The sequence below is a fragment of the Onychostruthus taczanowskii genome, unplaced genomic scaffold, assembly GCF_017590055.1.
Source record: "Onychostruthus taczanowskii isolate IOZ18803 unplaced genomic scaffold, ASM1759005v1 scaffold21, whole genome shotgun sequence".
Lineage (NCBI taxonomy): Eukaryota > Metazoa > Chordata > Aves > Passeriformes > Passeridae > Onychostruthus > Onychostruthus taczanowskii.
Window position 1 is genome coordinate 6126014 of NW_024499351.1, and position 24823 is coordinate 6150836.

The window sequence follows — 24823 nt, forward strand, 5'->3', positions numbered from 1 at the left end:
GGGGACATTGCCAGTAGCGATACAAGGCGAGTGCTCTGTGCTGGCTGAGATGATCACTGCTGTGTCAGCTGAATGTCTCATCACAGAAGACCCTTTGGACTCTTGCATTCTCTTCACATCCTAGATGAACCCAAAGGACAATCCTGCCCTTGATTTGTTTAACTGAAGATGGAACAATAGAAATGCTGTGGTTCTTTCACAGTTCCACGCAACAGGGCGACCACATTACTCCTCAAAATATCAGCCTTACAATTTGGAGTGACTAAAGAAGGCATTCAGTCTTTATTCCCATTTCCTTTTACAGAAGCATCTCAGGAAAATTCACTGCAAGTTGCAGGAACCAGAGGTCTGGATTTATGGCTATACAGTGCCAGCATTAAATCAAACCCATTCTAATGCTTCTTTCGAAGATGTGAGTGGCATAAACAAAGCTGTGCAGACTGCATAATGCTCTGGATTTCTGAGAGGTTTCCAAGAATCTCATAATATCTAACATTTTTTCTGAAATAAGTGTCTATTGAAATTAAAAGAACACAAAAAAATGTTACTTTAACAGTGATGTTGAAGCCCACAACTTGAAACTGTGAGCTCAATGTACTTTCAAAGTTAATCAATTGAAAGCACACATACAATTTTAGCTATTTCCTCCTATATCCTGTCATTCCTGTTTTTATTTTGCTTTGGTAGAACTGATTCTCGAGACTTAGCCTGCAGCCAAACCCCAGCCTTACTGAGACAGCAAGCAGGCTGTGCCTCATTACCGACAAGGCTGGACAACGCAGACGCAGAGCTGGTGAACTGGCTGAAGACTCCTCAGCCCGAGCCTAATCTCACAATACTTCCAGCAATGTCCTGTCTGTATAGGCAAAGTGGAGCAATACATCATGGAGTACATGTGGAGTCCTACATCATGCTGCCTTCTAGATCAACAGATGACGGTCCAAGCATTGCCTTCCAAAATCCTCCAGAAGAGCAGGCTCATCCAAGGATGACCCAGTCTAAGCTTAGACTTTGGGTCTGTAGCCATGTCAGCACCACCTCGCAGAGGCGTACTCACTTCAGTAATATGTATAATGGATCATACCACTCGAATCTGCTGGTCTGATGCACCGCTTTTCTGTTGCGTCCAAAACCATTGGGTGTGTACAGAAACAGTTGTAAGATCCTTCTGTGTTAATGCACTGGCCATCAATACAGCTGTTTGGGTCCTGACATTCATCCGTGTCTTTAAAATGGAAGGAAATGTATCAAGGAAAGCCAGCACAAAGTATTTGCATTGTGTTAATCTATGTTTCTATTTTCCTATATTAGGAGCTGACTTCCCTGCATGCCTTCTGTAAATGACCACAAATACCCACTGCTGGCAAAAAAATCCTGCTGTGCTCATGGAGAAGGACAGACATCTGAAGGATGCTGAACCCTGATCCTCAAGTCTTAGGGAGCTAATATGGAGAAGTACTAGGGAGGATAAAGAGGCTTGTTGGAAGGGTTGCACTGCCAGGAATACCTGCACCCAGTATAGCTGCTACTGCTTCCCACATTCCTCTCCTTTTAGGAGAATACCAGCAGGCATTAGAGGTGGGCATACTCTTAGTGATTCTTCGTGAGCTTATCAGAAGAAGGGATCACCTAGCCATGGTAGTTATTTTTCTTAGTTTGTCTTGAAAAGCAAAAGCTGAAATTTAGCTCAAAGGGAAGAGCAGGCCACTTCAGACAAATTACATTTAATCAGCTAAAATCCCACCCTTTGTAAAGAATAATCACAGAATCCCAAGGTAAAAGGCTCTCTTATTGCAGTTGCAAAAATTGCTTCCTTTCATTATGCTAATCTGCACATTCTACATGGTTCTCTGCTTACAAAGCAAAAGCCAGGGTCATGGTCATAAGTAATTTTCAGTTGGATAACAGAACCAAAAGAGTACAAGGCTGTGCAGGCTAAAATGGGCTTATCAATGACCTCAACTGTAATTTCACATTGCATATTAACTCCTTGGGGAAAATAGCTGTCCTTGAAACAAAAAAACCAAGTTTGTGTTACTTTGATTTAATACAGTAAACCCATAACACTTACCAAATGACAGGTGAGCTTCAACATACAGGATTTCACTGCTCACCCCATACGCAAAGAACCGAAGGCTAAACTGTGCCTTGGCAGAGTGAAGCAGCAGTGTGCATGCAAGGAGGGAGCCCCCTCTGATGACTTTGTGCTGCCTGCATTAAGGCTGGCACCAGCTCTTGACTATGCCCTCTAAGGAGCACAAAAGGCTGTTCTGGAGATGCAAACTCCTGGGAGTAATTTGCTGAAAAAGGAGGCAAATAAAGCAAACCCTGCTCTACATGCCACAGCTATGTCATCCAGAATTGCTGCTCAGCCAAGCAGAAGGAAGGGAAATGACCCAGTGCATCTTACAAAACTGCTACAGGAGTCCAGAGGCCCAGTGTTTCTCCCCTTACTGGAAATGCCACAGTTCTGATGGGAATCCTACTGTAGGAGTCTGCTTGTTTTGCCCATCTGCATACCATTATGGTGACAAGACCACTTTAAATAAACTTACCAAAGCACTGGAGCTTAACAGGGTCATAGTATGTGCCTTGTTTGCAGTAGCACTCATAACCTGGCTGTGTATTCAAACAGAAGCCATTTTTACAGATTTCTTGTCCAAAAAGTTGGCATTCATCAGCATCTGGAGAGAAAACATTAAAGGCTGTGTTAGCATTGTTATTATGATGCCATGTAGACAAGCAAGATGGAATAAATCCTATAGACTTCTCTGTTCAAGCAAACTTCAGTTTAAGGAGAAAATCCCAGGAGCACAGATATCCACAGGAAAAAAAAAAAACAAAACCCTCAGACAACTGGTGTGGAAGAGGCTATATAGCCAGAATGGAAAAGGAAAAATTGGTGGACTGCTACTTCCCCTTGTCAGAATTAAGTCCCGTGGCACACAGAGACTGGAATAATCTGAAGTTTTCCTTTCATTCCTTTGGTATCACATTGCTCCTAACTCCAATCAAAACAGATGAACAATATAGCTTGTATTTTCCTACATAATTTGCTTTACTGAAGGTATTCCCACCACGGACCTAATCTAAGCACCCCATCTGGTTACCAAACTAAGCAGTTATGCTTATGGATGGACTCTGTGACTGCTCGTCTCTTTGCATAGAGTTTGGTGACTGTTGTGCAAGGTAGGAAATCTTCCTATCTGCACTGTTCATGGCTTTGTTGCTCAAAGCACAACTTCAGTGCAGCCTTCCCCCTCACAGGACCAGTTGTGTCTGTGGCTGAACACAGGGTGGCAATCACTACAGAACTAGTGACAGCTGACAAAGGGACTCTACCAAGCTTTCACATGAGGCTAAACGTGGTTCAGGGAGGTTTCATGGAAAATATATGCCAGCTCTATATATGGTTTTTTCAGTTGTACACATTTTTTCCCTGTCTTATATTTATGTATTTGTTACTGTTGGAATTCCATTCACTTCCTTTTTTCCAGCCTACTCATTTGCTAGACCTGCTCAGAGTAATCTGTTAAAGCTAGGTTCGTAGTAAAAATGGCAATAAAAAGCACAACTTAAAGTAGGTGATTCTTCTCTCAATACCAATTGTTTTAATCCACTGTCTTCTATATATTTACTCCCCATTTATTTTGGGGCACCATAGATTTTATCCAAAGCTGTACAGTACTTTTAAAGATGAATAATTTTCCTTTTTTCCAGAGGAACGGAAAGATCTAGAAAATTATTTATTTTTACATCCACTCTTCCAGCCACTAAGGGGCTAAAAATATTAAATATTTTGACTGTTTAGCAGAAAGAATAATGTACAGATTAATAAGGAATGTCATATTCACATCTGTGTTTTTCCTGTGGAACATGGATTTGTGTCTGGAGAAAAATGGGAAAGGCTGGAAGCAAAACCAAGGAAGGTTAGCACGCTATTCACTTCTGACAGGTAATTCCAATAAGGAAACAGGAATTGCTCCTACAAGAAGCTTGTGGACAAAAGCAAGAGTAACATTTAAGTTAGTGTAACAGAGAAAGATCACATTACAAAAAGAGCACATTAGTAAAAGTTATTTATCTGTTTAGTGTTTGTCCTTTGTGCCATTCCTAAGGTTTTACAACATAAATTTCCTGAAAAGGGAAAAAGTCTTATTATGACAGGGATTTTTGGAAGATATTTCCAGGTGAACTATTTCGACATTTCAGTATTTATAGCAGCTAGAGATATTACCAACCCTGAGGTAGCACAAAAACAACACAGATTTTATCTGAGACTAATTTGGAAGTGCTGCACACACAGCAAGCTCCAAATCCCCATTGTGAATATACACAGAAATCTTAGATCTGTAAAGACAAACAACCCCCTTAAACAATCCCTCAACAAAAATATTCTCAGAGACTTTAAGATGAGCTCTTTGACAGCCGTAAAAATTATTAATATTGATGGCTACTTGTCAAAACTGAAAAGAAATTTTGCTGATCTCACTTTTCCTTGGTGATGCCAGCTCCCTCCCACCCACATTCACCAACTCCTATCACTCTGATTTCTTTACTACCACTGGACTACCACCAGTAATTATTCCATGAAGTTCTGTAATGAAGATATCATTGCTGAACTTTTCTTCGGTTTTAATATTCATTCAACCTTGCAGGCCAAATGTTCAAAAGAACTCTCTCCTCTCTTCCAACTTCCCATACATATATTTACAAGTTTAAGCTGGCATTGTATTCCACATGTAAACAAGTATCTGTGGTTTGTGGTCACAGCACCTATTCTCACAGTGTATAGCACTTAGTAGAAATTAAACCAGAATATTACGGAGACTGTGTAATTGACATTCGTAACAACCTGTAGAATGATTTTCAGTAATGTTTTGCAAACTGTTTTTATCACCTAATAAAATTTGAATTAATATGCTTACATTCCTGGCTCACATTTCTAGTCAATTAACTACCAGAACTTCTGAAATAATTAAACTTAATACAAGTCAGTACTGACCTTTGTAATTCTGAGCAAGAAGCCCGTAAGATGATTCTCCAGAGGGAATGAAACCTTTTCCTTCAGGACACAAATCAGTAAATTCAGCTGGAAAAGAAAGAAAAAAAATTTATATTGTTAAGAAGAAGGTATTCACATATGTAGTGTTACATGTATTTCAGGGTACTTTGAGATATTAGCCTTGTTGCATCTATCAGGCAATCATACACACCTTTAATGGGGGACATTAAATGACACAATCTGACTTTCCCCTGCTCTCAGTTTGCAGAGAAAAAACCTCATTAGGGTGCCTACAGCATCACACAGCTCCAGGCAAAAGCATTGCTCTTGCTTTTTGGCAGGAGAATGTGGTCCTTACTAGGTTTCATGGTGCACTGCAGTTATAACAATACCAGTAGCCAAATTATATTAATTAAAGCTAGCATGGGCCTCTCTGAGCTACGCTGCAAGCTGTAATCTAGGCATACTCCAACTGAGATACAAACCCCTGTCCACATTCTTCAGTCCTCATACAGGAAAAACACTAATTGACTGCAACAGGAGAACATGGTGTGCATTACAGAGAGAAATTATTTCAAGTGTCTTGGAGACTATACAGAATCAAACAAACCCATCCAAGCAGAGAGGCCCCTTTTTGATTTTGCATTTCATTTCAATTTGACAGTTTCTAAAGTATAGTTAAAACAGGAATTAAACCTGATGATGCATTTCTGTGAAAAGTAATCTTTATCATTTAATCTCAAGGTTTATGCATGTTCTCTCTTATGTGATTTTTTTCCAGCTGGATTCTGAATTTCAGCCATCCCTGTTTATGTTTCAAGTACTGTTTTTAAAATTTGTGACAAATATCACATGGACCTATTTGTCTAATTTAATAGTTAGAGGTTAAACAATGGTCTGCAGAGAACATTATTAACTGATGTTCTGTAAGTTGCAAAGTTGTAAGGTGCTGTAGAAACAGCACTACAAAGAATAGCTGCAATCTCAAAAATGTTGTAATGGTTACATTTGTTTTCCAGCTTGTGGAAAAAATCAAGAGTGCTACCACAGCATGTGGAAAAAGCTCTTGTGAGAATCCATATTTGCTTAAAATCACTGTTGAGTAACACGCTCTTTAAATCCCTAGGGCAACAGCAGAGAAGCCAATGGATTTACACCAAGTACAAATTATTCTTATCACTCTTTCCTCCGTGGAGTGTTCCTATGGATAAGTCATGACTAAATACTACAAAATATGGGATTTAATGGGCAAGCCTTCTCTAAAGGCAAAGCACACTCTGTTAACACAAACACAATACTTCAAAAGCCTGCAGAGGGACAGAAGGCCTCCTCTTACCAGTTCCAACAACAGGGCATGGGAAGATTTCACAGTTATCACCCCAACCAGCACCCAAGGTACAGCAGCATTCCTGTTTGGTTACATTGGACGTCAGCACGTTGTCACAGAAATTAGCATCATTCAGATTGTAGTAGCACTCCTTCTTTCCATCTTCCTGTTGATCAGACTCTACTGGCATTTCTAAGGTAGAAAAGGAAACATAAACCACACAAGATGACACACGAAATTAGTCACTCTTCCAGGAGGTAAAAAGAGCAGAGAAGAAAATGGTTAAGTACAAATTTTGGTTTGACTTTTTGACATTAGAAAGAATGGTGGAAGTCAATGACTTTCCTTTGGCTTTTTTGGACCTGTTCTCCAACTTGACCATAAAAGGATTCCTCCAATTTGCACTTCTATAATTTTCAAGCAATGCATGAAGCACCTACTCTCATGTTCTGCCACTAATGGACATGGCCAGCTTTTGACAGGATGCTCCTCACATATGAATCCAAAAGCTCTTCACAGAGGTAAGCAAATATTACAACCTCATTTTTTCAGATAAAGGAGCAAAGGCATGAACTGCAAAGACTCAATTTTCAAAAGAATTAGCATTTACCACCCCTTTGAATTTCACTGTGAAAAAGCATGCTCCACATTTGAATACAATGCTCTTTATAATTTTTGCAAAAGTAACTTACTGACTCCATGGTAAGCAGAGGAATATAATACAGATGTCAAGTTAACTGACTCTTTGTTTTACTTTAAAATAGGAATCCGGCCAAGAAGGCAGATTTATTGCCTTAAGTACTGAGTGGGTCCTCTCACAATATTTATATGGACTGAAGGCAAAATAGTTGTCCCATAGATCCAATAAATACCTTATTACTATAATAGTCAAAGACCTTTCACAATCAAGGCACTCCTAAAATACACCAAGAAGCAATTTTGAAAAGAAAAACCTATTTACAGCTTCTGTGTTTGCAGAACTCTGTCTACCTAACATTTCACTTCAGAAAAATTATCATCAAAGGTTCAGAAGTGGGAACTAACATGTAAAATTATTATTCACACTTGATCGATATGAAAAACTTTTCACAGACCATCAGTAAAGTCACCAATTTCTAAAATTTCCTATGCTCGCAATTATCAATCAAACCCAAGACTTTATTCAAGAATTTTAGATAGATAAATCTTGAGGTGACTAGCTCATCTCCTTTTTATCTAGGGAAATTCTTTATGCTTAGTACTTAACAAATGTTTAACTCACAAAAAACCTATTATTCCATGTTGGCAGATGTCTTACTCTTTGAGATTTCACTGATTTTTACCCAGGCTCTTGCACAACGTACTTAACAAATGTTTAAGTCACAAAAAACCTATTAAAATTATTCCATGTTGGCTGATGTCTTACTCTTTGAGATTTCACTGATTTTTACCCAGGCTCTTGCACAATAAGGTAAGCATGAGACATTTCTCAAGAAACACAGTTATTGAGGCAGGAATCAGAACTTCTGTTTTACAGAGTGGTAGTGCATTTAAGATGCAACAAACATTGGTTCCATGGTGCAGCAGGAAAACTGGAACAGAGTTGCTACCAGAGACATGGTGAGATGACTCGCACAACTGGAGCACTGCAATGGATGGCTGCAAACTCTTGCAAAGGGACAGGCAGGGAAAGAGAGGCAGTGGGGTAGCCCTGTGTGCTAGAGAGTGTCTCAGTTGTGTGGAGTTGAACGATGAGGACGTTAGGGTGGGGTGTTTATGGGTAAGAATCAGGGGAAAGGCAGAAGAAATATTCTGTAAGCAGATGGGATAAGTCTGACGACCCCTGGCCCTAACTGTTGTGGCAGGCTTCAGCATACCAGATGTCTGATAGAAAATACAAATAGAGAGGATGCAGTCTAGGAGATTCCTGGAGTGTGTGGAGGAGAACTTCCTGACATATCTGGTGAGGAAGCCAAGCAGGGGAGGTGCCCCAGACGACTTGCTGTTTGTGAACAGAGAAGGACGGGCAGGTGATGTGATGGTCAGAGGCCATCGTGGGAAAAGCAATCAGGAAATGACAGTGATTGTGACTCTTTGGAAGTGAGGAGGGGTGCCAGTAAATCTGGCACCTTGGACTTCCAGAGGGCAGACTTTCACCTCTTTAGGAGACTGGTTGAGAGACTCTCTGAGGCAGCAGTCCTGCACGGCAAAAGAGTCTGGGAGGGCTGGATGTACTTTAGGAAGAAAACCTTAAAGGTGCAGGAGCAGGCCATCCCCATGTGTCATCAGATGGGATAGGTGGGAAAGAAGATCAGCCTGCCTGAACAGAGAACTTTGGCTGGACCTTGGGAAAAAACAGTGAATCACCTTTGAAACAAGAGCCAAGTAACTCTGGAGTGGGTTTTAAGATCTCACTTAAGAAGTGTTTGTGAGGTGGAAGCTTGAAGATAGTGATGTCCAACAAATGCTGAAGGAATTAAATGACCTCCAGCTCTTGCTATTTCAATCCTATTATCACTGCCCACCCACATTCCCCAAAGCAGATGGAGCAAGGGAACTTTAGTGAGCATACAAATACTAGATTCATTGGGAGAAAAGCAGATTTAAAAATGAGAGCACGGATTGCCTATTATTGCACTTCAATAGTATGAACATGTGTAATAGTTCTTTTGGTTTCTAATTAGACACAGACAATTGGATTTACTTCTATTTTCCTCAGAAAAGTGACTTCAGTTTTGGAAGTCTGACAGACACCTCCATTCAAATTCAGTATAATGTTGCCACCTACAAGGCTTTGCAGTTTTGCCAATATAACTAAATCATACATTAAAGGATACACCCAGCTGGCTGCTTATTTCAGCTTTGTTAATTTAGCCTGTGGTCAACCCTCATCTGATAATTACAATTTTCCATAATGTGTTGAATTTCATCAGTTGAGGTGGTTTTGTGGTATCAGTTGTTATCCCAATAGGAACTATATTAAGACTATCATATCACAGAAATGCGCTGAACTAAATCTGCCGTTCCAAGGTGCGAGAGCAGTACTTCAGCCACCAATTTATACATTTTCCTTGGCCATTTGCCATCTGTCTAACTGAATTAAAGCCAAATCTTCATTAGAAGAGAATGCATGGCTTTTTTCATGCTGTTTATCAGAGAAAGAACACCAGAAGCTGCCCTGGGAGGAAGGGGAGATAGTCTCATCATGTCCTTGTTTATTCCCATTTTATATATGATGTGTTGGTTTCTCCTCCCATTATCTGTTCAGCAGCTTAAATGGCTGTTGTTTACACAGCTGTAAGTGAGGCTTAGTCAAGAAGGTGTCATGAATGTTTGGAAAGCAAATGAGACACAAACCTTTTTTTTTTCTTTTTTAACCAAGACCAGTCTATGTCTAAAAGCTTATAATTTCTCTGTCATAGATTATTAACCATTTAGCAAACAGGCTGTTTCTGAAAGTGATTTCATTATGTATGTTGATAAAATATGATAAGAGAATAAATGCTCTTTTTTTGTATTGTTATTTGGGGTTTTTTTGTTAGAAAATGTAAAGTATCTATACCTAGATACTTTAGATAGGCATGCTGGTAAAGGAAAACAATTTTACCATATTTTTGATACAACTGTTCTATTAATAGCCTATGAGAGAAATTCTGTATAGTTGCTGCTGGATTGGATTCTGAAGTATTTCTTAAAAATAGATTTATATACCTTAGCATAAACTTAATCCTACAATATGCTTAGCATATGTTTGATGCAAAAACATGCATCAGTAATATAGGATTCAGTGGAAAATATGGATCAGCATATACTGAAATATTTGCCTAAATAGTGTTCTGTTAACAACTGTGATCTGAAAAAACCAAAACATAGAACTGACAGGATCTTAAATACTGTAACTGTGTACCGACAACACTTACACATGCAATCAGGAAATTGGTTGCAAAAATGAAAAATAGTAATTATAACTTCATGACTTGCAAAAACTCAGCAAATGATGACTGAGCAAACAGCTTGAGTAAGAATTCAAGTAAGAATTATCACTTTCAGAATCTGATTTTCAAGAATACAGTAAAAGTATATTGGTATGTGCCTATTGTCAGGGTGTACTTGTTTAGATTTCTCAATTGGCCCCACATGTGACAAGCTAACACGTGCGTGTACAGTGCACATACACGCATATATACAATTCAGGGATTAGTGCAAGTGATGCACACATAAAACTTACAGCTAAGACTTTGTCCACAGACAACTGAAACTCAACAATTAGAAAGCCCACAATGTTTAGGAAATTCAGAATCTGTACTCATGCACCAAATTTCTAGCCTTAAAGAACCTTTAGGATCAAATTTGTTAACTCTTACTTGGCAGCCTCAAATTTTTTGTGCTGGTGGTTGGTTAGATTGCAGGGGGGACTAATTTTCTTTCAATATTAATCAGTCTAGAAGGGACTTATGGCTCTGGCCACCAAAACCATGATTTTCTCTTATAAATCCCATCAATTACTGTTAAACATATTGCCATAAATAACTGGTTGTATTTCATGAAGCCAGAAGAAAGCAACATGTAAATTAGCTGTAGGTACCTAAGTGGGCCCAGGCACCTTAGTGGAGATCTCCATGGTGATGCTGTGCCTGATGCCCCCAGGACAGGGTTGGCCCTCCTGGCTGCCAGGGCACTGCTTAGTCATGTTCAAATTGTTATCAACCAGGACCCCCAGGTCCCTTTCTGCGGCACTGCTGTCCAGGATCTCATTCCCCAGCCTGTCCATACATCCAGGGTTGTCCCATCCCAGGTGCAGAATCCAGCACTTTCCTTTGCTGAACTTTATATAGTTGGTGATTGCCCAGCTCTCTGATTTGTCAAGGTCTCTCTGCAGGTTCTCTCTGCCCTCAAGGGACTCAACAGCTCCTCCCAGTTCCGTATCCTCTGTGAACTCGCTCTGTATCCCTTCCTTTCCTGGGTCCAAGTCATTTATGAATGGCAGGGCAAAGAAGAGGGGAATGAGACAATCCTTGCACAATTTTTTGCACTTTTTCAGTTTTTTTTTTTTTTTTTGACTGCAAAGTGATAACAGGGGTTTAAATTCCTGATACATACACTCGGAGGATTGTTTCAAGGCACAGCTAACAACAGACAAATTTCCAGCAAGTGGAATCTAAACAAAAGGAAGTCTTGAGAGCCCTAAGGGTAAGTAAGAAGCGTGAACACACAGCACTCCACAAATCTCTTGGCCTTTAACCACATGTAAGAAAAGTCCTAAATTAAAGTAACATTTGAACAAATGTCACCTATTTGCACTTCATACAAGGGGGGCAAACATTTCTTTATGCACAAAAGTGAAGAATGAGAAATAAGCAAGACCTGGGTGAGCCAGCCTGAGCTATAGATATCTGTAACAGGATAACAAAGATTAAGTTCTTCCTTTCTGCCTTTTAAGCTGTGCCTTTCATAAGCATGGTGCAAACTAATGCTGACAGATGATGTCCATCTGCACCACAGGAACTCTGGAAGCACCACGCCTGACTTGAGTATGTGGCTTGTCAAAGCCGGAGAGGATGTGTGGCTATTCCAGCATTCTTTGCAGCAAGAATAGTTTATAAGAAGAACTAACAACAGCCTTTTCTTCTTTTACTTTGGAAGAAAAGAGTAAGACCTCTGTTCCAAGTACTGCCATTTTGCCTCACTCCAGTCCAAGACCATATGACGTAAAGTACTTCTCATTAGCTCTTTGTGGTTTCCTAGGAGAGATCTTGATGACCTTATCAGAGAAGAGACAAAGGCAAAGCATGTGTTTTGTTAGAGCCTGATGAAGCCTGGAGGAGAAGGAAGAACAGTTACTTTCCATAGTGATCACAGCAAAGCTGTGCTCACTGCTGATTGCATCATGGAATAAGTACTGACAGTAGAGTATCCATCTGTTTACAGTACAATTGGTCATACTGTGTTCTTCATCCCCTTCCTCCCCACAGTAATCTTAGGGTATGTCCTCAAATGTTCCTTGGATGTGAGTTCTTTATACATGACTCAGGTCCTGTGTTAATTTTTTAGTTCTGGTTTTGTTTCATCAGCTAGCTGAACTCTCCTGAGTACTGCCTCCTCACAGGCCCAAAACATTCGTCAATCAGCTGTTAATGATATTTCACAGGCAACTTCTTGAGTGTTGCTGAGTGCTACATTCAGTGATCTAAATATTTGTGACAATTAGGTCATGGATATTTCAACCCTCTTTACAAATCTGAAAGATCATGAGTGATAGGAGAAAATAGCCACAGCCTGGAAGCTGTAAAGTCAGCACCCTGGCAAAAAAGCCAATTCCTCTAAGGCTTTCCGTAAGCCTGCCGTGTAAGAAAACAAGGAAGAAATACCAAGATTTGCATTCTGGAGGGGAAAAAAGCTGTGCAAGTAAATCCTGCCATTTCTTGTGCTCTGTTCATCCACCTGTGAGTTTGTTCATTTCTCCAAACTGGGTCAGTGTAGAAATGTGAAGGCAGCTTTAAGAGTTCTAAACTGATTTTCAATTAATGTATTTCCAGTAGCATTTTCAACACCCAAAACACTTTATAAGAAAAGCTCAAAAATCCAGTACAATGGACTAGTAGGAAAAACAGGAGTAAACCAGGCAGGGACACTTCAAGAGAGACTGACAACAGAGGTAGTTTAACACCAATGTAGTGGCTTGGCTTTTGCTTTCCCAACAACCTTCTCTTAGGACTAATATTAATTCTAGATAATGCTAATAAAGTAAGACTATTGTGTTGATTTTGGCTGGTACAGAGTTTTTCACAGTGGCTGGTATGGGTTTGGTTTTTGGATTTGTGCTGAACACAGGGTTGATAATACAGGGTTTTTGTTATTGCTGAGCAGGGCTTACAGAGAGCCAAAGCCTTTGTTCTGCCACACTGGTGATGAAGTTGGGGGTGCATGAGAGGTTGGGAGGAGACACAGCCAGGACAAGTGACCCAAACTGACCAAAAGGATATTCCAGACTGAATGACGTCATGCTCAGTATATTAAATGAGGAGAAGGAGGAGAAAGAGGGGGGAATGTTTGGAGTGATGGCTTTTGTCTTCCCAAGTCACTGTTACGTGTGATGGGGCCCTGCTCTCCTGGAGATGGCTGAACACCTGCCTGCCCATGGGAAGCAGTCAATTCCTTGATTTGCTTTGCTTGTGTGCATGGCTTTTGCTATCCCTATTAATCTGTCTTTATCTCAACCCATGAGCTTTCTAGGGGAGTAAGTCACTGCGTGGGGCTTGGTTGCCATCTGGGGTGAAGCCACAACAACTAAATATAACTCCTGGTTTTAATGATATGCTCCCTTAAACGTTGTCCAAGTATAGTAATGGGTGTTTGTAAAAGTTTGGACAAAAACCAAAATCACTCAGGCCATAGACTTGATTCCATATCAGATTTCATTCATACACTATAGTCAACAAGACTGTTTACTCTTACCTGTAGTAACTGCTCAATATTACTGCCAAGTCTGTTGATGTATAACATTTAGAAGGTGCTGCTGCTATAATTTCCCTCCTAATGATTCACTGATAACATTTTCTGTCCTAGAAAAACCTCCTCTTATGCACACGCTTTCAAGACAATTACGAAGTTTTAAATTTTCCTCCTGCAGTTAAAGCAACACCAATAGTGCAACCAGCTTTGCCTTTCCAATGGTTCTGTGTGCAGCTAAATGACGAAGTTTTAAATTTTCCTCCTGTAGTTAAAGCAAACCAATAGTGCAACCAGCTTTGCCTTTCCAATGGTTCTGTGTGCAGCTGAATTCATGCCAAGCATGCAAACATCCGCTGGCGTTTTACCTGGTGAGGTACGGAAGCGACACTGTCCGGTCATTGGATCGTACTCCTGGTTCTCATCAGAGCACAGACACAGGAAAGAACCGTCAACATTTTCACAGAGCGCTTCGCCACATACTCCACTCAACATTTCACATTCATTCACATCTGGGGAAAGAATCCAAAACATAAATCAATTGAGACCCACTACTGACTGTTCTTTTATCTGCTGTATCTGTGCCAATATTGTCTGCCAAATTACAGATGTGATCTCTGGGGAAGGATTAAAAACTCACTAATACCTAAGTGGATTCATAAACAAGTAGTGAGTCCTTTGAAATAAAGATCCCTGAAAGTTACAGTACAGTTTATAGACTACTAATGTTGATTAGGTGCTGATTGTGGATCACAACACAGTTTTTTTTTGTGTTTCTCTTTGTTAAATAATTGCTTTTCTGTCTATTCTCTTATTGGGATTTAAGACTCAGAGTAATTTATTTTGCTTTCTTATCTTTACTATCAAACTTTCACTAAACTCAAGGAGCAAAATGAACAGGGTTTTTTGAGATTCAGACAGCACTGAGAATTCATTCTCCTTCCCAAAATACCATTTTTCTTGTAAACAACCACCAAACAGAGAATTCCCCAGTCCCACTGCCACTGTATGTCTATGCATGGAGTCACAGGCTGCTCTGGGACCCACAGAAGTTGTGCCCAGGTCACCCAGGGACCCCTGCTGAACAATGCAAAATTCCTCCCTCCAAAAAATTCCACGTATTTTTAACTTGGATTCAATACACCTGCTAACTAGCCAACCTGAAATGCTTTTTTGACTGATAGAATTGTCTGTTGTTTAAGCAAGGATTACCAAATACTACCAAGATCATGTAACGTTACTTTCTTTTTAGTTGCTAACGTTGACATTTGAAAATCTACTTCTAATGAGAGAACCTCGTCAGCAGACAGAAATGAAGCTGATTAATATCAGAAATAGTAATTTCTGTATCACAATTCAGAAACTCCTATAACAGAGTGTGGTCTAACTTGTGAAGCAGTATTTCATCCTTTTTACCTCTTGCCTATCAAAATCTGAATAAATACTGATGTGTGTTTTTATATAAATGCGGATTTTAACTTGGAGTTTGTTCGCATTTAAAAAATGCATTCACATTTTTCTTTATCTTTTTACTGGCTTCCTGTAATAGGGAATAAGTCTTCTCTGGGGAACATTGCTTAGTCAGGAACTAGAGACTTAATTTTTCCTTAAATTGTTTTGGCCGATAACTGGCTTCAAAATTTATAAGAGTATTTTATACTATACAGTATTATACAAGAAAAAAATCCAAAACAAACAAATGCATTATTTTGTGGTTCCGAATTACTTCAGTGTGAACTCAAAATTAAAAGTTTCACACCATCCTTTCCTTTCCCCTTTTATTTTTTACTTTCTTTGCTTCATTTGTTTTCATCCATGAAAAATCACTGTATGACAAAATATACTTTGGTATGCAGCAAAGTAAGTGTCAAATGGCGTAAAGAATTTTGTAACAAAACCACTTAATATATTAGAAAATGCATACAAACACTCTGTAAAACTTCTAATTCCTCCTCTCTGTTTGGTATTCCATTTAGGTCTCTGTTACCGGTAAATGTGTTTCATCCTGAGTCTGGCTTGAAGAAATTGCTTAATGATCTGGATCTCTCCTTGATCTGGTATTAATTTTATATTACAAACTTGTGCTACCTCAAGTGGTTCTCCAGCCATCACTATTAACAACAGATCTGGAAACCTATCAGTCACAAAAGAAAAGTGCAGTACTTAAAATTCCCACATAATTTCAAGGTGATAGGTGTCTTTCCTGGAGCTGAAAGCTAATGTTGAAACCTGCTTAAACACCATATGCCCAGGGAGGTGCCATCTAATTCAGCCTGGCTACGCCACATTGCAGATGTTATTTCCTGCAGGGGGTAGTGCAGGGTCCTGCTTACTCAGCTAAGAGACTAAACAGATGGAATTTAAACAGGTTAAGATATTAAATTCATGCTATTATATTTGTGAATGGTCCTGACATGCACAAACAAGGAGGTTTCTTGGGTTTTTTAAAAGAAATAAAAAAGTGGTTCAGGTTATTTGCTGTTGGCTTCTGTTTGTCCTAGTAACAGGTTTTCATTAAATAGATACAAAGTAAAGTTTCCATCCGGCAGAAAGTTCAATGAGTAAAGAAGAGCTCAACCCTATTTTACTAGTAAGAGGCATAACTTTAACAAAAATGTCAGAAAACAAAAATGTGAAATGCGTTTTGTTGGAATGCTGCTTCAGCTCCCTTGAACTTTGCAGCAGTGACTACCAGCACCACGAGCTCACCTGTACACCCCTGCCCATCCTGTGTGTCCTGGTACCCCTGGTAACAGAGGCAGCGGTAGGAGCCATCCATGTTTTCACAGAACCCGTGGGTGCCACACACCGTGCCGTTCGTACATTCATCCACATCTGCAAGGAAGAATTTTAACATCACACAGGCTGTGTGACAGACTTCACAAAGAGTGCAGAACACCCACAGATGCACTTTGCAAACAGATGCAGATATGCCTCAACACATTGGGAAAGAACACAAGGACAAGACGCAAACATTAATGGAAGCACACAAACAATTTAAGAAATTCTTTCAGTGTTATCTTTGCGGTAAGTGTGCCAGCAATGGTCAATTGCCTCCACCAATCTGTTTCACCAAACTTGCTAACCACAGCATGATGTTACATACCACAGACTAAGACACAGCTTAAATAATTTCTCTGACTGACTTACAGATTCTACCAATGTAGTATTATACAGTCAACAACATGAGTGCAACTGAACTCACTGTGCCTACAAAAAGAGTTCAAGGGTATAGCTACATCCCCTGTGCAGAAGTGCTGCACAGATGCCATCGTGGCTCTCAGCACAGATCACAGTTTCATAGTGTTAGTGGTAAGTATCTGTGGACTGAGCCTTCTGTCTGAAGTCCTGTAAATCTACATGTACAAGTCATCTTACTCAGGTACACAAAGTAATGCCAGTGCCAGAATGTTTTCTGTACTGGCCTTTTCATTTTTAGTTCCAGTTTTGGTTTGCTGGCCTTACAAGTAAGTCCCTTTCACATGTAATACGTTCTTTGACTCTGCTGCCCATCGAATTACAATGAAGCAGAGCTGCTTGTGGCAGACTGTGCTTTATTTTTGTAAGTGTATTACAAGTGCTAGGAATGCATTATTTTTATCTCTACTCAAAGTAAAAAAACCCCTGGCCATATGTGGTCATTGAAGACATCATGAGGTGCTTTTCAAGAGGAAGAACATTAGCTGAATTGTGAACCTGCCAGGATACTAGGATTAGTTCCTTATGCCTTCTGTATTCCTCTGCAGTCTGAAGCAGAGAAATTACTGCTGTATTTCTTTCCTAAAAAACACTATGCTGTTAAGTAAGGCTCCTGTCTGCTTTCCTTCTGCATATTTCCTCAAGGGATATTGCATTTTAAATGGGGAATAAAGTGATTTGAGTGCTTGTTATTATCATTAATTCTGCACATTTTGGTAGCCCTTCATGTGATGGAGTCTATCACCATTTTACCTCCAGTGAAGGCCTTTGGCACTCCCTGAACTAAAGAACTGCTGGGACTGAATACTGCAGTGCCACAGAGAGAAGCCTTCTTCAAACAGGTGAGCAGCACCTGGTGTTTTTCTGTAAGGACAAAGTAGGTCTCAAATGTAGTCCTGCCTACTCCTCCAGCTCTCCACAGCTGTGTCAAACAAAATCGTAGAGAACTCAGCAAAGATGCACTGCATTCTTATCCTGGCAGTACTCACCAACCAAGGACTTTTTTACTTTTAAAATGTGCTTTATGCTCAGCTGAAAGGGAACTCTTGGTCTTTGAACTCTGTGGTCACAGCCCCCCAAGTTACCAAAATTTGAGCAGCATATCATTACCATCCACACCTGTTATCTCTTCTGCTGCCCTCTTGCAACCCAAGTGCTCAAATTTATCCACACAAGCTCTGTGTGCTTCAGGGACTGGCGTTTTTGGGATCTTGAAAACCAGCTTTTCCTGTGTGCTGTGGTGGGGTCTGAACAGGTTTGGAATCATGTGTAGACTTTTAAGGCCAGAAGAGTCTATCCAGAACCTCTTAAAAAGGCTAAAAAAACCTGTCTCTGGCAATTTCTGTACCAATGGAATAAACTGAAATTTTAACATTTTTCTCAGAAAGGCACGTAGTTTCATGTTAGAGTGTTTAAATGATGGAAAACTCACTTCTCCTACTGAACTGATCCACTGGTCAACAAACTTCAGCCTACATACAAAATGCAGGCAAAAACACTATGCACTAAATACACCAAAATCTAGGACACATCTATGAATATAATTGATGATTATAAAAAAGTACTTGCAGATGGAACTGGCAGAAAAAATTATTTGGTTTGTAAGTTTTGTAGTAAAGATTTTAATGGTATTTACATCTTGAATTATAAAGCAAAGGAAAAATATTCAAGGAATTTATTTTAGAAAGGGCTATTGTATTTGGCAAAGAATACAACAGGCAGTATGCTTATTCTCAAGGAATTGAATACAAAAATTTGGATGGTTTCTGGATATTGAACTTATTGAAACTACCACAAACCCTTCCTAGTAGAATTAATTCAGCAACATGAATAAGCAACTTATGTGTGTTAAAGACTGTCAGAGGCGAAGGGTCAAGAGTTACCTTTTATACCTTTTCCTTTTCAAGTCCCCACAGTGACATAATTATAAAAAGATGCATACAGAGTTACTAGGAGAAAGACAAAAAAAATTTTTTACAGCTGTGTTTTTCTGGTCCCTCCTTCTTGCTGCTGCGCACTGTCCCTGCATAACGTATTTGATATTAATAGTCTCATGTGATCAGCAGAGTTTCACATATCTAGTAAAAAAATCCAAATACTCTGCCTCTTAATCAGAAAACTGTGTTAAGAAAAGGAATTCAAATGAGTAAACAATGGTGGCTTGACAGCCTGGAATTTCAGACAACACATAATAACACAGTGTTTGTGTTTTCAGTGAACAACTATGGTTAAATAACAAAAAGTTCCTGAGCCACGGGATAGTTACTGTTAAAGACCTACAGAGAAGAAACTACAACTGGAGATTTCAGAATTACCCAAATTACAGAACTCCTCTTACTTAAAACCTAAATGTTAAAGGAAACAGGGGAATGGTTCATGCTGCTGGTTCTTCACAGGTAAAACAAGGTCATTGACTAAAAAACCCGCAGAAACAAAACTTGTAGCAAGTGTCCTAATTCAGCATATAACACAACCACAGAAGACAGGTTTTTTTCTAAAAAGTACAGTCTGAACATCTTTCAGTGCATGGATATTACAGAGAAGGTCCAAGCACCAAATATTTTTCCTTGTCTAGACAGTTCACTCAAAGGACTCTTTTTTACAGCCGGAAAGGACATTTGTTTCTTTAATCACCCCATAAAGAGTGAGACTTGTAATCGGCAATTCTCTTGCTACATGGAAGCAAAGTCAGGGGAAAAAACTAAGTATGAAACTAATATATCCTATGTCTATAGAGTGACTACAGCAGTTCTCTGTAATTAAAACCTATTTTAGAATCCATTAATCAGTGCTGCCTGCTTTAATCAAAAGGCGAGATGTGTGCACTCACGCACACTTTTGTACAGTTCAACACTGTACTCCTGTTTTCTGACAACCTGAACAAGACGAAGGAATCCTCAGCCATGATAATTAAATCTCACTGCAATCTCCTTACTTTGCAATATATCTGGAAGATGAACTGGTTCCTAAGAGAGGTCTGTAGTGATTAGAGAAGCAGAGCTCTGATTCTGAAACTTCCAGGGCTACCCATAACATGCATACATAGAAAGGAAGAAGCAGAGGTCAGAGAGCTCTGGTGGGATGAGTAAGTTTTTTTTGGACTGCCTGTTGCAGCAGTGAGAAGCCAATGAGAGACATATGGGAAGGGACATGGAGACAGAAGATGTGCTTGAGGCTGAGTACTGACTTAAACCTCAGAGAATCTCTAACTTGAGGTTTGCCAACACATTTAACTAGTATTCAGCTGGGTAAAACACCATTTTTACATGAACCCCAGAGAGCTCAACAAGGAACTAAGGAGCACTCGGAGAGCCTCCAGTTTAGAGAGCCCGGTGCAGTCAATTTCTGAGCCTGGGGCCAGGCTGCAGTGGAATGTCACTGCTGCAACAAAAGTTTGTCTACACCTTGGGAGAAGACACAGTCTCCACAGCTGTTCAGTTTACTTTGGCCAATGGCCACAAAAACTCCACACCAGAACTAAACCACATGAGGTCCTTAAATGTTTTATGCTCTTGATGTTTCAAACTTCAAAAAAACCCAAGTCAAACTCATACAAAAAAAGTCTGGAGATAGGAAAATCTGCTCCCCAGGTACAGAGAGGTGTGTGAATCCAGGAAAATTTTCTCAGGTTCTTCCTCTGATGGTATAAACAGTTATTCTCACTCACTTAACTAGAATTAAATTCACAGAGGCACTTAGTGTAAAGAACAGTAGCTCCTGCGGCTGGAAGCCACATGCTTTCTCAGTATGTCACAGATTCCTTTTGTTCCGTCTTGCCTTTTAGCATGAAACTGACACCACTACAAATATTGACACTGATGCCATCAGTGCTCCCTTAAAATGAGTTTTTTTCAAAACTATGGAGTTGTTTTTATTAAAATGACAGAATGGAGAAACTAATTGTGGTGGAAAAGGAGTGCTGCTGCTTCAGAGACTAGAAGTACCCTTGCTTTGCCAAGTTATTAAAATACTTTTCCAAGTGCTGAATATGAAGTCTGATCTGTATTCCATACACAACACCAATTACTTGCAAAGCATGCTCAACTGGTTTTGTACTCGTTTTATTCTTCATTAAAAAGTTCCAAAACTAGTCACAATCCTGGAAATAAGATCTTGTGATTTCATCTTTTTCTATTTAGTAAAAGTTTGGCTTTTTCGTTCTAACAGAGATTAACTTTGTATTACTTCATCATATATGATAGCAACCTTTCCCTGGAAACTGATACTTTATTCAATGTCAGAGATGCAGAGGAGCTCATTGTTTCTGGTACATCTCCTAACAGTAGATGCTAATGACTTCGGATTTTTTTTTTAAAGTTGTGTTCCTTTTCAGTTGTGCTTTTTAATTTCTGGGAGTTTGATTTCACAAGGTTAATAAGTGTTCTTCTAGCTTAATTTTGAAATAAAGTATTTGGCTTCTGCAAAGAGAAGGCTGTATTCTTCTCTAGCCACTTTCCCCCCCACTTTTTATAGCTATGTTCAAGAGTGAGGAAAAACACCTGCTACTACTTTTCTTGCAGAGCAATTGAAGATATGTGGCCATATCCTTCCCGAACACTGGGTGAAATGTATACATGCTGATGAGAGAGTCCACTAACTGCTTTGGAATTATTCCCATTACTTCAAATCATAAAATACTGCCTCCTCCATGAATCAGTGGAGTTACTCAAATTCACTCTCTCTAGCCTTCTTGACCAGGCTTTTGTCTTGGCAATAAGACAACATTTCTTTCAATTTACACCATGATTACAAAATGAAGTAAATGTTTGGAGAGAAAAAAGCACTAAAGAGCACTGTAGAATTTTTTATAATTATCAATAATAATTAAAACACAAACGGTGTGTTTGATGTTATGCTATATCTAAATATACAGCACTTATTCCCTGATATCAAGCATAGCAGTGTTCCTGCCAGCACAGTATTTAATTTCATGAGAGATCACATTACTAAATATATGGCAGGTTATATGCCAGCTTCAGTAATAAAGCTGTAATGCTCATTTTCCTCTGGTATAAGCAGGGAGATACAATAGTTAGACACAAGTTTCAGTGTACTTCATCCACCAAAGGACAAACGTTTTCACTATAGTTCACTAAGTGAACTATGAGAAGAATTCACCTGTGAAAAACCAATCACATGTGGATTTACTGGCCTATAATTTGGGAGAGAGAATGTTGCTTACTTCTTGGGTGCTTGAGATCCTCTACCCATTGATTCTAAGACTGAGCTCTCATCTGCTCAGTGCTTCTCCTCAGCATGCACCCAGCTGAAATACTACCATATCATTTTTTCCCCTTCTGAACTTTTCCGACAAGCCTTACTGTCTTGAACACTCCTCTCAACCATTCAATAGCCATTCTTAAGCTAGTTAGGGGAGTGTTTATTTTCCATCAGCATCACTGACTTCACAAAGCCACATACCTTCTTGGTATCACTGGGCACAAGTGTCCTGGTTTAAATTCAGTGCAGGAGAGCAGCATCACTTGCAAACGTGTATACATCATCATCAACAGGATATAACGTCATGACACAGCAACATAAAAAACATAGTTCCCTAAATTCCAGGCTCCTGTTGATGTTTCTATAAAGATCTAATTAGTGCTATTTACTCCACTTCTGCCATCTCAAAATGCCTGAAGTTCTATGATAGAACTACTGGATTTCACTACAACTTCTCACTGGAGTTACTGTTCTGTTGCTTAACCTGCATATTTTAAATAAAAGTTTGGACAAACAAGGTTCTGTTGTCTTCCACACAGCAATGAGAACATTCAGGTAGCTCAGGCTTGCTGATAAAGCACTTAAGCTTCAAATTAGATAATCCTAAATATTCATGCATGTCTTACCCACAGAAACTTAAGTGGCAGATTTTAGAGTTAGTCATGACTGACTGACTACTTCTCTCACCCTCCTAACAACAGCAAATCAGCGGGAATGGATTATTATAATTTGTCTCACCTTCGCATGTTCGGCCATCTGCAGACGCAGAAAAGCCCCGCTCACATATGCACTGGTAGGAGCCATCCGTGTTTAGACACTCTCCGTGTGGCGAGCAGAGGTCAGATCTCTCACATTCATTGATATCTGAAAGCACAGAGACATGAAGAGCTTTGCATATCATCACAGCCTTAATATTAAGCCTAAGTTCAATTAATCTTAAAAGCAGCTTCTATTTCCACTGGCTATGTAAATAGTTGTGTGAATGGCTCATCTCCCAGAGCAACCAAAAATCCTGGGATCATTCTTAAACTCTGTATAGATATCAATATGTTCTGCTGCATCTTACTCTTGCTACATCACTCTGTGATGAGGATGAGCAGAGAGTGATTTGTGGGAAATCAGCATAAGCCCCACCCTAGCCAACATTTTTTCTGTGTTACAGGTATTCTCAGCCTCAGCTCACTGCTTTCTGATGGCTGCACACTGGTCAACTTGGGCATCTGTCTCCACATGTTACTAGCAGGTTTGGAGCTGCATCTTTCCCAGAAGGCTGATTTTACATAATTTAAAGCCAAATGCTCTTTCTTGCTGATGGGGAGTGGGAATGATCCCAAAAGATTACTATATAAGAGCTTATCATAGTCTCTTTTGTTTCATTCTATTTTTAACTTAGAAAGTGTTTTTCAAACTTGTGAATCTGAAAAACAAGTATTTCCTTTTGATTGATGTCTCATGTTAGCAACCAAATCTGCCCTCAGAACTTAAGGACTTCATTATTTCATTAAGGTACCACCAATTCTATATAAATTATCATTCATGTTGTAATTGTACTTCTGTATTTTTTGCTTTACAAAAACCCATTAAGAAGCATTCAGTACCACGCTGAGACCAAAGACAAATTCACAAAGAAAACTGACCCATGAGGCTTATTCATCCCTTATCCAAACACTAGAATTTCTCATTCTTAACTGTACCTTTTGCTGCTTACAGCCATCCAGAATGTATCAAAGTAGCCAGCAATTTTGATGTACTAGAGAAATTATTATTTCAATATCATCGTCTCAAGACCATGACATCCACTATAGAATTTTCTCTAGCTACAAACTGATTCTAGCCTGCATGAAAACCTTCCAATCAGTGTCATGGCCATAAGAGGAAAGAAAAGAGGCAGCAGCTTGGGGAAGTTCTATCTGCATGAGGTGCCTAAGGAAAATTAAGTGCACTGTGCTGAACATGACACCTACATGTATAAAGCTTTCTCTGAATTCATAGTAAGTGCAAACCATCAACTACTTCCCGAAGCCCTCTGAAAGTTGGGAATGGTGGGAGACCAGCAATGACAAGGACAGTATTGTACCTTCTCATAGTGTACTCAAGACTCAGCTATCTCAAAACTGCCAGAAAAATACTGAAAACCAAACCAGCTGATTACACAAGGTAGAATGATGTATTAAAAGACAAGAAAACAAAATCACCAGTGTTCGGGAAATTGAGTATAATACCTCTGAAAGAGCAAACTGCAGTTTCTCGTATTTTGGCATCTTTTCAACTTTCTCCTTACCAAAATGCATATCCCTAACTTCTAGTCTAGTCCAGATTCAACTTGCAGACACTGCACCCTGTGATAAATTTGCCAGTTTAATTCAATAGCTCTCTGTTTGCACTGTCTGTCCCTTAGCTGGCTCATAAGTGCTTTCAGTTTTGTTATATTTATCCATTTAAAATATGAGGCATATATTTACTACTTTAGATGGCAAAGTGAAGAGATTAGAGGGGTATCAAAGCTGTCATTGATTTCAGCTTGTGGTCAATTATCTTTTATCTGCTGAAGCAAGGTCTAATACAGCACTTCTGTATGCTGAATGCAACATTTTCTGAATTAGAAAGCAGTCACATAGAATACTCAGAACTTTTACAGGGGATTT

General features: G+C 39.4%; 1 protein-coding gene across 5 annotated transcripts in view; it reads right to left on the minus strand.

Annotated features, from left to right (window-relative positions):
• The window catches only part of LTBP1 (latent transforming growth factor beta binding protein 1), a 186072-nt gene that overhangs the window by 16826 nt on the left and 144423 nt on the right, over nt 1-24823 (minus strand). For 4 of the 5 annotated variants that reach the window (XM_041404348.1, XM_041404347.1, XM_041404346.1 and 1 more), the window contains 7 exons: nt 22917-23042; nt 16470-16595; nt 14129-14272; nt 6342-6524; nt 5006-5092; nt 2556-2684; nt 1085-1225 (listed from right to left, as the gene is read on the minus strand). In XM_041404348.1, coding sequence (XP_041260282.1) covers nt 1085-1225; nt 2556-2684; nt 5006-5092; nt 6342-6524; nt 14129-14272; nt 16470-16595; nt 22917-23042 — 936 coding nt within the window. The remainder of the gene's footprint in view (nt 1-1084; nt 1226-2555; nt 2685-5005; nt 5093-6341; nt 6525-14128; nt 14273-16469; nt 16596-22916; nt 23043-24823) is intronic. The other variant, XM_041404345.1, reaches the window with a different exon arrangement.